The following is a 15,529-nucleotide window of genomic DNA, read 5'->3' on the forward strand; positions in this document are numbered from 1 at the left end:
TTTCACAATATTATTCCTCACATTTTTGAGCTACTCTAGTTTTGATTAGGTCATGGTGTATGAATTCGGAAGGGTTGAGTTTTTATGCTTTAGTTATTCCTCTGTAAAAAAAGGAAGCCCAATGTGTGGCAGTAATACCTCTGCCCATATAATGTAAAACTATTATTTTATCTTTTGCTTGAACAGAAATGTTGCTTTGCTTTCCTTGATCCCTCGAATATATATTTCCCTAATTGTTTGGTTTTGTCTCTCTAATCTCCTAATGTTAAATTCATACTATGGCCAGGTTCAATATTTCTATATTTTATTGGTCTCAGCCCACAATACTGTTTGTTTTGGGCAGAAAAACCTGTGTTTTTGTAATGTTTGAACTATCAGTAGGCTGTCGCGTTAAAGCCCTACATTAGTAGTTTTCTCTCATGTATTATTCTACTCCAGGCTAATCATATGTCCTTCTGAAAGCTCACTGCTGAGTTATAAGCCAGGAAGAGAAAGTAGGAAACCAATTAATATTATACACACATATTTAGCACATTAAGATATGTTTAAAAAAGACACAAGGTTTGATAAAAGGTTATTCATTAGTTGTTCGGTATTCCCAATCATGCTAGGTACAACATTGTCATGATCATTTACAACCTCTTCGAAACTCGTCTTTTCTGAGCTGGCTGAGATCACATTTTCTTGTTTTTTTGGCAAACTGTGCGGAAACTTCTCCAGGATTTTCGCTGGTGCCGGTAAGGGAATTTCATGATGCCCTGGGTAGAAATAAAGAAAAGAAAGGTTGTGTTAATACAAATGTGTTTATCTCGAATCCAAACAGCTACATCATCCTGAAGTGAAAACTGATTGGCTGAGAAAGATGTTTTTTAAATGATGTCCTCTCTACTGCTACAACAAGAGTTGACAGAGGGAATGAATCTTAGATTCCAAACCATTTCATGAAGCTTTATGGAATAGAATCCTACACACTATGTGAAAGAATTCTGCAAATTACCTTCTAAGCAACAGTTGTGAATGTTACTGAGAAGGGTATGTGATTCTGCAAGAGACACAAGAGCATAGATTTCAAGCAGAGGATATTACTTTTAAACACTCTTTTTGCAGAAATCTGATGGATACAGACAAATCCATGATAAAAAAAATTGTATGCTCATGTTGAGTATAGAAATAGAACACTGTGCTGAAATCCAGCATCCTCAGTGGAATCATGATAACAGTGTACACAACAAGATGCTACTATCTATCATGTAAGCAGCTGAAATGCCACCTTCAAAAGACATCCTCAATGGGTGAAAGGAGGATGGTGCATGGAAATGGGCCAGTCGAATATTTACCTTGCATTTTTGTACAGGTTATCAGCTTGGCTCTACTTTTTTCAGTTTTAATGGCTACTGGAAGGGGGGTGCTTATATGAAATCGTGATTTACCTTTATTACCAATTACATTTGCTCATTTCTTATTTTCTTAGAGCACCATCAATGTAACATATGTCTAGGGCATTAGATGATTTACAAACAGCAAAGATAGTTGCAAATGAGCAGAGCCCTGTTCGTGAGAATGGAATAGAAAGACAAGGATCTGCAGCCTCGCTATCCAGTCTTAAGATGAAGCTAACAGTGCAAATCAATCAATCAATCATATCATTTGTAAAGCGCACAACTCACCCGTGAGGGTCTCAAGGCGCTGGGGTGGGGAATGCTGCTACTGCTCGAAAAGCCAGGTCTTGAGGAGTTTTCTGAAGGTCAGCAGGTCTTGGGTCTGCCGTAGGTGGATGGGGACGGTGTTCCAGGTCTTTGCGGCGAGATGGGAGAACGATCTGCCACCTGAGGTTGCTCTTTGGAAGCGGGGGACTGAAGCGGGGGACTGAAGCGGGGGACTGTAGCGAGGGCGAGGGCGGCGGAGCAGAGCTGGCGGGTGTGTAGAAGCGGAGTCGTCTGTTGAGGTACGTTGGTCCGGTGTTGTGGAGTGCCTTGTGTGCGTGGGTGAGGAGCTTGAAGGGTATCCTCTTGTTGACCGGGAGCCAGTGCAGGTCTCAGGTGGGGTGTGATGTGGCTGCGATGAGGGATGTCTAGGATCAGGCGTACAGAGGCGTTCTGGATGCGTTGGAGCCGTCTCATGAGTTTGGCCGAGGGAGTTTCCATAGTCCAACCTACTGCTGACAAGGGCCTGGGTGACTGTTCTTTTCGTATCAGTGGGGATCCACTTGTAGATCCTACGGAGCATACGGAGGGTGTTGAAGCAGGAGGAGGAGGAGACGGCGTTGACCTGTTTAGTCATGGAGAGGGTGGAGTCGAAGATGAACCCTAGGTTGTGTGCGTGGTCGGTGGATGTTGGAGCGGTTCCCAGTGTGGTCGGCCTCCAGGAGTCGTCCCAGGCCGAAGGGCTGGATCCGAGGATGAGGACCTCTGTCTAGTCAGAGTTCAGCTTCAGTTGGCTGTTCCTCATCCATTCAGCAACGGCCTTCATTCCTTTGTGAAGGTTGGTTTTGGAGGTCATTGGTGAGGGAGAGTATCAGCTGGGTGTCATCGGTGTAAGAGAGGATGTTGAGGTTGTGCCGATAGGTAACGTGGGCGAGTGGTGCCATGTAGATGGTAAACAGAGTTGGGCTGAGGGATGAGCCCTGGGATACGCCGCAGATGATCTTGGTGGCTTCGGAGCGGAAGGCGGACGCTCTGCGTTCTGCCGCTGAGGAAGGAGGTGGTCCAGTCCAGGGCCTTCTCTTGGATCCCAGTGTTGTGGAGGCGTGTTCGTAGTGTGTGGTGACAGACCGTGTCGAAGGCGGCTGGAGGATGAGGGCCGCTGTTTCTCATTTGTCCAACAGGGACTTGATGTCATCGGTGTCGGCGATGAGGGCAGTCTCGGTGCTGTGGTTGCTGCGGAACCCGGACTGGGAAGGGTCCAGGATGTTGTTCTCGAGGTAGCGGGTCAGTTGTTCGTTGACGGTCTTCTCAATGACCTTTGCTGGGAACGGGAGCAGGGAGATGGGTCAGAAGTTCTTCAGGTCCTTGGGGTCCGCCTTGGGTTTCTTGAGTAAGGCGTTGATCTCGGCGTGCTTCCAGCTCTCCGGGAAGGTTGCTATCTCGAAGGAGGTGTTCATGATTTTCCGGTGATGGGGTGCGATGGATGTGCTGGCTTTGTTGAAGATGTGGTGTGGCATGGATCTGACCGAGATCCGGAGTGGATGGTGTTCATGATATTGATGGTGTCATCGTCGTTGATGTTGGTCCAGTAGAGCAGGCGGTTGGTGCAGATGGTGGCCGTGGGGGCAGAGGTATCAGTGGTTGTGGCGTTGAAACTGTTGTGGATGTCTGTGATCTTGCGGTGGAAGAAGGTGGCTAGCGAGTCGCAAAGGTCTTGCGAGGGTGGGACGTCGTTGGTGTTGGAGCTGGGGTTGGAGAGTTCCTTCACGTTGTTGAAGAGCTCTTTGCTGTTGTGCGCGTTGTTGTCTAGGCGGTCTTTGAAGGAGGCCCTTTTTGCGGATCTGATGAGGTGATGATGTCTGCGGGTGGCATTCTTGTGGGCAGCGTGGTTGTCTGGTGTTCGTTCACGGAGCCAGATCTTCTCCAGCTTTCGGCAGGTTTGCTTGGAGGCCCGGAGGTCTTCAGTGAACCAGCTGGCTTTATTGTTGGTATGATTGTTGGAGGGTTTCTTAATCGGGCGAGGGTGTTGGCACAGTCGTTACTCCACTGTCTGAGGTTGCCAGCGGCGGTGTCTGGGTTGGTATGGTCAACGGGTGGGCTCTGGGCGAGGGTGGTGGTTAGCTGGTCTTCGGTGACTTTGCTCCAGCAGCTGTGAGGGATCTGTTGGGTGCGATGGTGCGTGGTGGGTTTCTTAAAGGTGAAGTGGATGCAGCGGTGGTCGGTCCAGTGGAGTTCGGTGGTATGGTTGAAGGATACGTGGGGGCTTGCGGAGAAGATGGGGTCAAGCGTGTGACCGGCAGAGTGGGTGGGTGTTGTTACGAGTTGTCAGAGTCCGAGGTTGGCTAGGTTGTCGATCAGGGTGGTGGAGTTGGTGTCATCATTGTTCTCGAGGTGGAAGTTCAGGTCCCCGAGGAGGATGTAGTCCATGGAGGCGAGGGCGCGTGTGCGGACTGCAAACAAATATAAATGTGTACTCTTTTTATTTACAAGCATCATGGACTTGCCAGACCACTACAATACTCTGGCAAAATTTCAATAAATTATAAATATTAACACTTGTGTTAGACCTGGCATCCTTGGTGTGGTTTCCCTAGACTTCTTGCTTCTACCTCCTGTATTTTTGACTAGTGTGCTGGATTTCGATTTTGCTGGTGTAGGTACTCTGGACACTGTGGCACTGCTGATCAGTGCCAAAATGCAGGTGCTCCCTATGTAAATTGTCATTATGATTGGTTATCCTTGATGGACAGGTTAATTACCTCCGGTAACAATGTATCTAAAAGAGAATTTCCCCCCAGACATCCTTCTAGATCCGAGAATTTTTCAGTAGTACCTCTTTGTGCCAGGGTACGGTGTTGCATGGCTCTGCCCTAACGTCTTCCGCGGATTTGATGTCAGTGGAACCATACAAGTTCCTCCCGGCGAGCTGACGTCAGTTTCCTACTGTTAAAACGTTTCTGCACCAGAACGCGGAGCCACGTGTAAAACTAGATGTGGAAACAGCATGCCAAAAAAGATAAAAAATATGTGAAACATTAGAACTGGAGTATGGGTAAAATAGCCAAGAATAAAATAGAAACAAGGGGGTGAGTAGAGTACTCGCCCCATAAAAAAGCCCCGCATACGAGAAGAACCATACCCTCTTAGGAGGTAAACAATAACGGACATGAATGCATGGTAAATGTCTATAATCCTGCAACAACAGAGTGTGTCGACAATTCACACTAAATATGATCTATTGGCGGTAAGAGTCAAGGAGGCACTAAACCAAGGAGACAAACTTCAAGAGGGGGGGGGGGAGGGGGGGGGAGGAATAGGACCAACCCCCACACTAACATAATCAGGTTGCAGGAGTGTGCATGTACATTGGAATCCACCACCCAAAAACGAGAGTGGTTGGTGAAAGTAATAGGTAACACAGACTAAGACTTCCGGATTTGTCAAGGATGTTAAGTCGACCAACACTCATGGAGACATATCACTGGCAGAAAGACCAGTGGGTAAGAATCCAACTTGAAAAAACCCTCGCAGAACAGGGAGGATGGGTGGGTGGGCGCTAAGGAATCTGCGGCTAGACTGTTTCTACCAGATGTACCGCAACCAAAGGCAAGTAACTAGTCCATCTGATAGAGACATCTAGCCGTAGATTCTTTAACTTCGAATTAGATACCATAGCTATACCCCAATGGAGAAGGGTATGCGACTGAACCCAACCAACTTCTACAAGAGAACTAGTCATCAATAATGTTTGACCAAGACAGGTGGGGTAACAGCAAAATGCAATCATAGCTGTCGCTAGGAACATTAGCTCTGCACAAAGTAGTATCAATAAACAAAAGCAAACAGTCCGTCAGAGGATGCGCTGAATCCTTCATCCTTAAGGAAGGGATGAAGGAAAATCAGAACAAAAAAGGGCCACCACACAATGGAAATAAAATCTGTAAACTGCATTTCCCAGGGAAGGGAAAGAAAACAGCATGGTAGCTTCAGAGCGTACAAAATGAGCCTCCACAACAGTGGGCATATATAGAGACAGAGGTCACCTACGCATGCATATACAAGGATATAGATACATAGAAAATATCGAGCTGTAGAATGTGTAAACACATATGCAGACTGTGTGGGCTGTCATAGCGACACTACACACATTCAAGAGCACTTGTAGGATAGCATCGACAGTACACTTGCTTCGGTAGAAAGATATAGAAATGTATCATCAGATAGTCATTCTGAGCAAACCAGTCACAGAATCATTTTGGTCCAAGAATATGGCAGATTCCGGACAGCTAACAGAAAGCTTGCTTTCATATGAGAGAAAAGAGAGCGGTGGGAGAGAGGGGAGAGAGAGGAGATAGAGAGGGGGGGAGAGGGGGAGAGGGAGAGAGAGAGAGAGAGAGAGAGAGAGAGAGAGAGAGGAGAGGACAGGAGAGAGAGGGGAGAGAGAGAGAGAGAGGGGGGAGAGAGAGAGGGGGGGAGAGAGAGAGGGGGGAGAGAAAGAGGGAGAGGGGAGAGGAGAGAATAGAGGACAGAATAGAGGAGAGAAGAGAGAGGAGAAGGGAGAAGAAAGGGAGAGAGAGAGAGAGAGAGAGAGAGAGAGAGAGAGAGAGAGAGAGCGCGAAACACAATCTGGAGTAAGAAACCCCAGGGACTGCAACAAGGAAAAAGATAGTGTTTCTGCCCTATTTATATTGTGTTGTTTTTTTAACCCCTTCGGGGCTGATGACGAGCTGGGCTCGTCATGGCGTAGCCTCCTCGCACGCTGATGCCGAGCCCAGCTCGTCATGAATAATGGGATTTACTAAATCTGAGCATGCGAGCGGAATTCCGCTCGCACGCATGTGGTTAAAGAAAGAAAAGGGATACCTGAAGAGTATACCAAACACAAGTACAGTAGTACGCACAGTAGGTACCAACGGCACCTGTGTGAACTATGGCAACACCTATTAGATAAAGACATTATACTTCGTCACACCAGAGATTGAGGTGTAAACATACCACGAAAAACCAAACAAAGTCAGAGCTGTGGCGCAAATTGAGCCAGCAGGCACTCAGTGACTGTTAACGTACCCAGTGTTTGTGAACGTACTGTGTCACACTGAAACCTGAACAGAAACTGTTTGTCAAGTGGAAGAAAGCAAACATGCTCCCAAGGGGCACTGGCTGTATGGTTAAGACAGCATACATAGCCAAATGCTTGGAATCACAGCTAAATGGTTGAAATTACAGCGAACAGCTGGAATGGTAAAATACGGGAACGGGACGAGACAGTCGTGACATAAACCCACTCGTACAATACTCTGGAGGAGGCTGCATCCTCAGATAGAAACAGTACTATGGATCCACCGTAAAACAATACGCATTCCAGGAATACAAAAAATGTAAACTCTCAAACAGTGCCACGTTAACCTTACGGGGCTGCTCAGCTGTGAAGTTTTACAACAACATTTGGAGCACCAAGAAGCCAAAAACAAAGCCAGAAGTCTGTAGTGTAAACTACAGTGGGACCCCTAGAGGTTAGTGCAGGAAGACAAAATACGAGGAGGACCCAGCTGGATCCGCAGTAATGACATACACTACCCAGGAAGAACACTGCCTGTGGCATCGCAGAACAGCTATACAATAACCAACGAATACCCCACATAGGGTATGTCCCATCCCTATAAAAAGCAAGGACGGTATCTTGAGACTAGCTCCTAAACTGAGAAATCGAAAATAAGGGCAAAAACAGCTGTCTAGCTGTACAATCTATCTGGGAAATACCAGCTTGAGCCCAGAGACTGATATCACATAAGGAAGAGAAAGCAGTGACAACACTGCAACCACTAACAACTCACCAAGCCCGCAAAAAAAGGACTAGAGAAAATGGCAATTACTGAATACCAGACACGAGGCGCTGGACCGCCGAGTCAGCGTGGCTAACAAAAAGATGGACCCCGTCAAAGGGTATATCCTTAAGACTTTCGTAAACATTGTCAGGGAGACTGCCATCATGCAAGAAGCATGGTGTTGTAGATCAACTGATCTGGCCATAGCTCTACCCACGGAGTCTGTGGTGTCCATGGCAGACCGTATTAAAAATTTGGCCAGCCTACGACCATCCTGAAGTAGCTGAGTGAGGTCAGCTTGAGGACCTTCCGGAAGAGAGGGAAGGAGACGCTCAACCGATTCCCAGTGGGCAAACGAAGCCCGTTCAAACACTCCAACCACTGGGATTCTCTAGTTGGTCAGAGACACAGGAGGAGGCTGGAATTGCAAAATGTCAGCAGCTTTGCGAATGGCCCTTTCATACGCTGCAATAGCCTCCAACGCCATTCTAGGGAGAGACATCAAGTTGTAGGTAGGGGACGGTTGCAGGGTAACGTGCCGTCCAAAGGTCAAAAAACCTTCTGCCAGATGTTTTGCCAGGGCTTGCAACTGCTCAACTCCACCAGGGTGTGTAGAGTGTTCAAGCAACACTGGGGAGTGTGAATTCACAGGGGCCGCCTCCTCCATTTTTAAAGGAATTGTAAAGGACATCTACGGCGTCGAACAACACTGTAGCGCCGGCGACAATTTTCGATGGTGGCTCCTCCAAGCGATGTTGTGACTGCCTCGAATCGACACCCACCGCGAGGGGAGATTGCGGTATTGGATGACGTCGAGTAAGAGACAAGTCCCATTCTTCAGCCCCACAGAAGTTACTACAGAAAGCCACACCAGACTGTTTCCTGACTTCATAGCTGGACTGCAGCCTGACGTCTCAATGGGAAGCCCAACTAGAGTGAGTCCCGGCATGGCAACGGGTCTGGAAACTGAGCCATGGCACTCAATCGGCACAGAGAGCGAACCCGCAGGCGACTCCCGATCAGAGTCCCTAACATCTTTGTGGGGCCCCAAAAGGGTGCACCAGGGAGAGGTGTTGACTAAACGACTGCCTGCAAACCTCGAAAATAGGCTTCCATTTGGGTTCGGTCCTCGGATGCTTGATTCCGGTCTGGGAAAGATATGGCTGTGTAGTTCGGACTGGACTGTTCCCATGGGGCACAGGGTCAGAGCTGATTTGCATAAAGCCAATATCTAACCCAGGGTGGTGTGGAGTGCAAAAAACGATGGATTTAGGCCCAGATCCTTGTACTGGGGTGAATGTAAGACATTGATCTACATTCTGTCCATCAAATTGTTTTTTGTAATTTTCTCCCTGAGTGTACTGGGGTAGCTCAGACGTGGGTCCCAGAGCCTCCACACCACTGGAGTCAAGCTAGCCGGGCTGATGAGGTGTTACCTCGAAACCGGTCCGGTCCTCGGATGCTTGATTCCGGTCTGGGAAAGATATGGCTGTGTAGTTCGGACTGGACGGTTCCCATGGGGCACAGGGTCAGAGCTGATTTGCATAAAGCCATTATCTAACCCAGGGTGGTGTGGAGTGCAAAAAACGATGGATTTAGGCCCAGATCCTTGTACTGGGGTGAATGTAAGACATTGATCTACATTCTGTCCATCAAATTGTTTTTTGTAATTTTCTCCATTTGGGTTCTAGTCGCCCCTTCACCAGGAAATGGTAGATCGGTGGGTGTCGACGGTTGTGGAGCCTTCTCCGATAAAGACCATGAGGAATGGGCACCAGAATCACGGTTACGCGAGGCCAACGGCCTCCGTGACTTTTATTTATTTATTTATTTTATTTATTTATTTATTTATTTATAGGGTTTTCTATAGCGCGAACTTGAACCGATTAGGTTATCAGAGCGCTTTACATAGCACCAGTTCCGTTACATGTTATCACAGCAGTTTAGAATCAGTTACGTTGCACATTTCAGGATCTTGAACCGATTAGGTTATCAAAGCGCTTTACATAAGACAGCATTCGATGTCCAGTGCCCTCCTCCGCGTAGCGGGGGACCTCTTCCAGCCCTCCGAAGTCGTCGAGCTGTCGGGACTAGGCTCCTGGAATTTCAGCTGTCCCTTTACAACTAATTTGTTTGAAGTCATGACGGAAATCTCAATCCCAGCAGCAATCAAGTGAGCTCTCTGTCTCCAAGTTTCTCTCCGCGCTTGGTGATAGTCTAGTATTTTGGATTTAGGCGGCTCGCACTGGTCAAGTCATGTGACAGACTTCAGGAAACCTCGTTGTTTTCGCAGGTGCGTCGCCCACTTGGGGACCCACACGTCGCCATCTTGGGGAGCCTGCGGTCAACCGGCTCGGTGGGTGTGAGGGTGCACAAGGTGGTGGAGGTGTTGGTGTGGTCACGCGTTGGCCATGGGGCGCTGCCCAGGCATGTTAAGAGCAGGCCCTATCTTCGCTCTGCGGTCACTGGCGGTCCAAAGCTTAGGTCCATTGGCGAGTTGCAGGGAGCACTGGGGGCCAGTTGTGCACCCCCCTGCCCAGATATATTAGCGGGAGACTCCGCTAGGAATCAGCGAGCAGCCAGCGACCCTACCTCCCGGGTTGTTGTCGTCGGGTGGGCACCTCCCGATAAGGCACTGCAAATGTCAGGTAGATCGCACTAGAGGTAGATGCAGGCGAGGGTTACTGCCAGGGATCCTTGAAGAGGGCTCACCCCCGCAGGTATGAAACACAAAGAGAGCTTGCGGGGTCGCCTATGGGAGAGGCAGTAAGCGCTGGGACCCGATGGTCAAGTAGAGGCGCCGTCCGATAGTTACAAGTCCCACCCGGCCGCCATTTTAAGGTCAGGCAGGCGTGGGAAGGCAGATTGTAATCGGGGCCGCCCCCGGTGTCTTGCCGCTACCGAGGCCCCCGGAATACTATCCTCAAGTAGAGGATTCTCAGAGGTCTCTCAGAATCGATCGTCAAGCGTACCTCCCACAGAGAGAGTTGCGGTCCTCGACTTAATGTGCTTACCCGTGGAAGGCGAGTGGCTTACGCTGGAACAACTCCGTGATCTGCCCTGAACAGGAGCTCCAGCCCGAGATGGGGATCGACCACGCTTGGACTCTGAACGGGACACCTGGGAAGACAACAATTTCATCCGTCATTCCCTCAAGGATTTCGGCCTCAGCTTCCTACAGGCATCGCGCTCCTTGGAGTTGTGGTGCTCACCCAAGCACCACATACAAAAAGCGTGCGGATACGTCACCGACATCTGCCGCAAACAAGTCTTGCACGCTTTAAAGCCCAAAGGCACTGGCACACTGTTACAGATGCAAAAAGGCATCAATAAGGCCAAAGACAAAAAGAGGCCAGAGGAACCACTTCTTGTGGATACGTGCTGCAGCGCGGAAAAGAACAAAACTGACATCAGCGTGCCTGGAGGGAATTATTGGCTTCACTGACGTCATATCCGAGGTCGACGTCAGGGTGGAGCCATGTGGCGCCGTCCCTCAGCGCGCAGAGGTACTGCTGAAAAATCTCCGGATCCAGACTGGCGCCTGGGCCGTAATTCTAAGTTAAGGAATCTGCGGCTAGATGGCTATCAGATTGTCATATTTGTTTTACTAGTAAATCCCTAGTAAAGTGCATGGTGTGTGCCCAAGGCCCGTAAACCAAACACTACTAGTGGGCCTGCAGCACGGATTATGCCACCCACACCAGTAGCCCTTCAAATGAGTCTCAGACCTGCCACTTCAGTGTCTGGACGTGCAGTTTTGAACTGCCATGTCGACCTGGCAGGTGCACCCACTTGCCAGGCCCCAACCTTCCCTTTTCTTACATGCAAGTCACCCCTAAGGTAGGACCAAGGTCCCAGCTTCGGCAGGGTGCAGTGTATGTTAAAGGTAGGACATGTACTAGTGTGTTTTACATGGCCTGATAGTGAAATGCGATGTATTTCGTTTTTCACTATTGCAAGGACTAGCTCTCCCATAGGCTATCATTGGAGCTGCCTTGTGAAATTTACAAGTGTAACTTTCAATTGGGACCAGCTACAGATTTGGGATTTAGGCTCTCGGAACTCAGAATTCAAAAACACACATTTTAGTAAGGGTGGTTCTTAAACTGTTTGTTTGAAAAGGAATATGCTACTTACCAGTATGCATCTGTTCTTGGCATGTAGGGCTGCTGACATTCATATCTGTGCATAGATCGCCGCCTAGTGTTGGGTCCGGATGATTGCACATTGTTGTCCTGGAAGAGTCTTCGAAGTATCACGAGATAGGTGGCTCCTCTCCCGGACTACAGTGCCCATGGGCATCCTCTCCATCCTCAGATTGTTTTTCGCCATTGTGGCAGGGATGGAGTGTGATACAGTAAGTGATGTCCATGCTACAGAATAATTCTGAGTGCTACAGCTGCGACAGGCACCGGGGAGGAGGGAGGGCGATATGAATGTCAGCAGCCCTACATGCCAAGAACAGATGTATACTGGTAAGTAGCATATTCTGTTCGAGGCATGTGGGCTGCTGAATTCATATCTGTGCATAGAATATATAGCAGTCTCCCTCTTAGCGGTGGTTGCCTGTGCCAGCTGCAGCAGCCTGAAAAAGAGTCTTGAGTACAGCCTGTCCTACAGCTGCTTGCTGTTTGGAGTGTACATCTACGCAGTAGTGTTTGGTAAATGTTTGTAAGGTAGTACATGCGGCTGCTCTAGAGGAATGTTTCCCAGGAAAGCCATGGATGCCCCTAACTTGCATGTGGAATGCGCCCTTGGGGGAACTGTTAATGTGCGTTTAGCTTTCTGATAACAAATTTGAATGCACTTAACAATCCATCTGGCTATACCTGATTTTGAAATGGGTTGCCTTTGTGCTGTGGTGAAAAGGCAACAAACAGTTACTTAGTCTTTCTGAAAGGTTTCGTTCTGTCTATATAGTACAGTAGAGCTCTCTTAACATCCAGGGTATGTCGAGCTCTTTCTGCCACCGAATCTGGATTTGGGAAGAACACTAACAGTTCAATAGTCTGATTGATGTGAAACTGGGAGACCACCTTCGGGATAAATTTAGGGTTTGTACGCAGCACCACCCTATTGGCATGAATTTGTATGAATGGCTCCTGAATAGTTAGGGTCTGTAGCTCACTAACTCTCCTAAGTGATGTAATCGCTAGTAAGAAAGCCACTTTCCACGTTAGGAATTTAATCTCACACGAGTGTAGAGGTTCGAAGGGTGGGCCCATTAGTCTGGTGAGAACCACGTTGAGGTTCCAGACAGGCGAAGGTGGGTGTCTTGGAGGAATCACTCGTTTGAGTCCCTCCATAAAAGCTTTAATAGCAGGTACTGTGAAGAGTGAAAGGTGTTGCCTGTTCTGAAGATAAACCGCCACTGCAGCTAAATGTATGCGTATGGAGCTGTAGGCTAGATTGCATCTATGTAAATGTGACAGGTAACATATGATGTTTTGAGTGGATGCATCTAGCGGATTTATGTTGTTATTGGTACAATAGATGACAAATCACTTCCACTTCGACGCTTTGCATGCTCTGGTCGTAGGTCTCCTTGCCTCCTTGATAATATCCATACAGTCAGGAGGCAGGTTAAGGTAACCAAACTATGACCTCAGGAGCCAGATCGCAAGGTTCAACGGTTGCGGATCTGGGTGCTGAATGTCTCCATGGCTCTGCGTTAAAAGACTGGGAGTTAGGCGCAGCCTTTGATGAGGCACCACAGAAAGTTCTAGGAACGTGGTGTACCATGGTTGCCTTGCCCACGTTGGAGCAACTAGGATGAGTGTCATGGAGTGTTGTCGCAGTTTGCGTGCCACTAGTGGTATGAGCGGGGCTGGGGGAAAAGCGTACGCAAACTTGCCTGACCAGTTCATCCATATCGCATTGCCCTGAGACTGCGGATGTGGAAACCTGGCGGCGAAGTTTTGGCATTTTGCGTTTTCCCTTGTGGCGAACAGGTCTATCTCTGGGTGACTCCACTGCTGGAAGTACGGGTGCCATAATGTTGTAGAAGGAGATGAATTCTGCCACAATGGCATCAAATAGAGACACAGTCTACATACAAACTGTAAGAGTAAAAACGTAATCTACGGGATTTTGTGTGCGTGCAATAAATTGTACATAGGTAAAACTTGTCAACAAGTAAATGTCAGAATAACGCAACACCGCTCGAGACTAAAGAAAAAAGTGCAGAACGCCCCAATGGTGGAGCACTTTCTAGCTGCCAGCCACAAAGAAACGGACTTCAAATGGACGGTGTTGTCCGGATTAGATCCACAACATAGATCGCCCAATATAGAGCAGGCACTTTTGCGCAAAGAGGCGTACCTGATACTCCGCTTTGACACCATCAACACGGGCCTTAACTCAATGAGTGAAATTTCTAGACTTTGAAGTTCACTCACAGGCAATTCAACTACAGGTCCCATAATGCACCACGAATGGTTTTCAAAATTGTCCTCCCGTGATTGGCTACATAACAGCGAGCCTCTTAGAGAGACTGTTGGAGCTGTATGCCGTTCACTCTAACTGATGGAATGAGGAAGTGGAACATGCTGACACACTAGCAGGTACGTGCTGTCACAAGACGAGCCGCGCAACCCATAGACTACCAAACGGGTGCGTTTCTAAACAAGGGCGCCCGGTCCTTCTTTTCTCACTTGCAGATAAAGATAAAGATCAGTAAAGGGAAACCGGTCCGCTGCGGGACCCTCCCTCAACAAAAAAGTTTGCGAAGTGAATTAACGCCAAACACTGACCACAGAATTGAAGAATCCACTTGATTCCTCCTGACTCACGTATCCAGGTAGGAATTGTTTGGTTACTTCTACTGTCATAATGAGCTGGCTAATAATCTCAAATAGCACAGTTTCTGACACAACCACTTGTGTCTTTTTAGAAAACGCACAGACTCGAAAAATCCTGTTTTTATACTCTGGACAAACCGATCTTACCTCAAGTCCCCTGAGGTACGTTTCCCTAATTTTAAGTTGTACATATGAGAAGGTACGAGTGGGCAGAGGAGAGCAATTTATAATGAGTGTCCGCAATTATTTGTGTTTTCACTAATAGGTTGAGAAACAGGGGAAAGAATTCATTTGGCCCTGAAGAGAGTTTGTGAAGATACCCTGCAAACTCGAAACGCGTAGGCGAACAGGATTACGTCCTAAGTTTGGAAATACGTTAAAATACTTGGGAATCTATAACCGTACAAACATTGTTTCCGAGAGGTTATTTTGTTTTCATGCAGATTCATTGAAAGGCTGCTCCTTGGGCAATAATTGCTTTATGGTTTGAAAAATGTTTGCTTAATTGCGTTTGTTGATGTTTTTGAAAAAACAATTTGACATCTTTCCCTCCCCACGTTCATGATATATGTTCACTTTGTTGTATACAAAAAACTTTTCACGCACTGTTTTCATATTGTTTATGTTTGTAAATTTATGATTTGTGTAGCTAAACTTGGTTGGTTACTACGTAAATGGCAGTGTGATTTCTCTGTACACACAAAAAAAAATTCTACAAAATTTGAAAAATAAAAACGGCGCAAACAATCGCCTTGATAAACATTAAGTTTTGTTTATCTGTTCACCCAAAACAGAATGGTGTAATACAATTAGAAGTGTGGGTTACCTTCTTTGTTGCAAAATTAATTGGGCCCTTACCCCACTTCTGTCCGCATGGGCCAAACTCCTTTTTGTTACATAGGAAGTACGGGTGCAGCACTGAGGGATGTATCTCCCACTCGTGCATCTGGTGGCTGTGTCTGCTGAGCAGATCCGCCATCTGGTTGTCTTTGGCTGGGAGGAGTTCCGCCATGAGGAATATGTTCCTTTGAATGGCCCACTTCCACATGCTTTGCGCTAGGTGTGACAACTGTGGAGAGTGTGTCACTCCCTGCTTCTGTATGTAGTACATGGCAGTCATGTTGTCCGTTCGGATCAACACGACTTTGTTGCACAAATGCACTTTGAACGCTTTCATTGCCATGAAGATTGCCATCAGTTCCAATAGGTTGATATGCATCTTCCTTTGCTGCGTCGTCCACAGCCCCTGCTCTGTGTAATG

At 47.7% G+C, this 15,529-nt stretch overlaps 1 protein-coding gene across 2 annotated transcripts in view; it reads right to left on the bottom strand.

The window, feature by feature from the left end:
• ERN1 (endoplasmic reticulum to nucleus signaling 1) overlaps positions 1 to 15,529 on the bottom strand; it is a 673,099-nt gene that overhangs the window by 230,664 nt on the left and 426,906 nt on the right. For both annotated transcript variants that reach the window (XM_086930909.1, XM_086930908.1), the window contains exon 11: positions 640 to 758. In XM_086930909.1, coding sequence (XP_086787035.1) covers positions 640 to 758 — 119 coding nt within the window. The remainder of the gene's footprint in view (positions 1 to 639; positions 759 to 15,529) is intronic.

This window comes from Lissotriton vulgaris, chromosome 7, assembly GCF_964263255.1.
Source record: "Lissotriton vulgaris chromosome 7, aLisVul1.2, whole genome shotgun sequence".
Taxonomy (NCBI): domain Eukaryota; kingdom Metazoa; phylum Chordata; class Amphibia; order Caudata; family Salamandridae; genus Lissotriton; species Lissotriton vulgaris.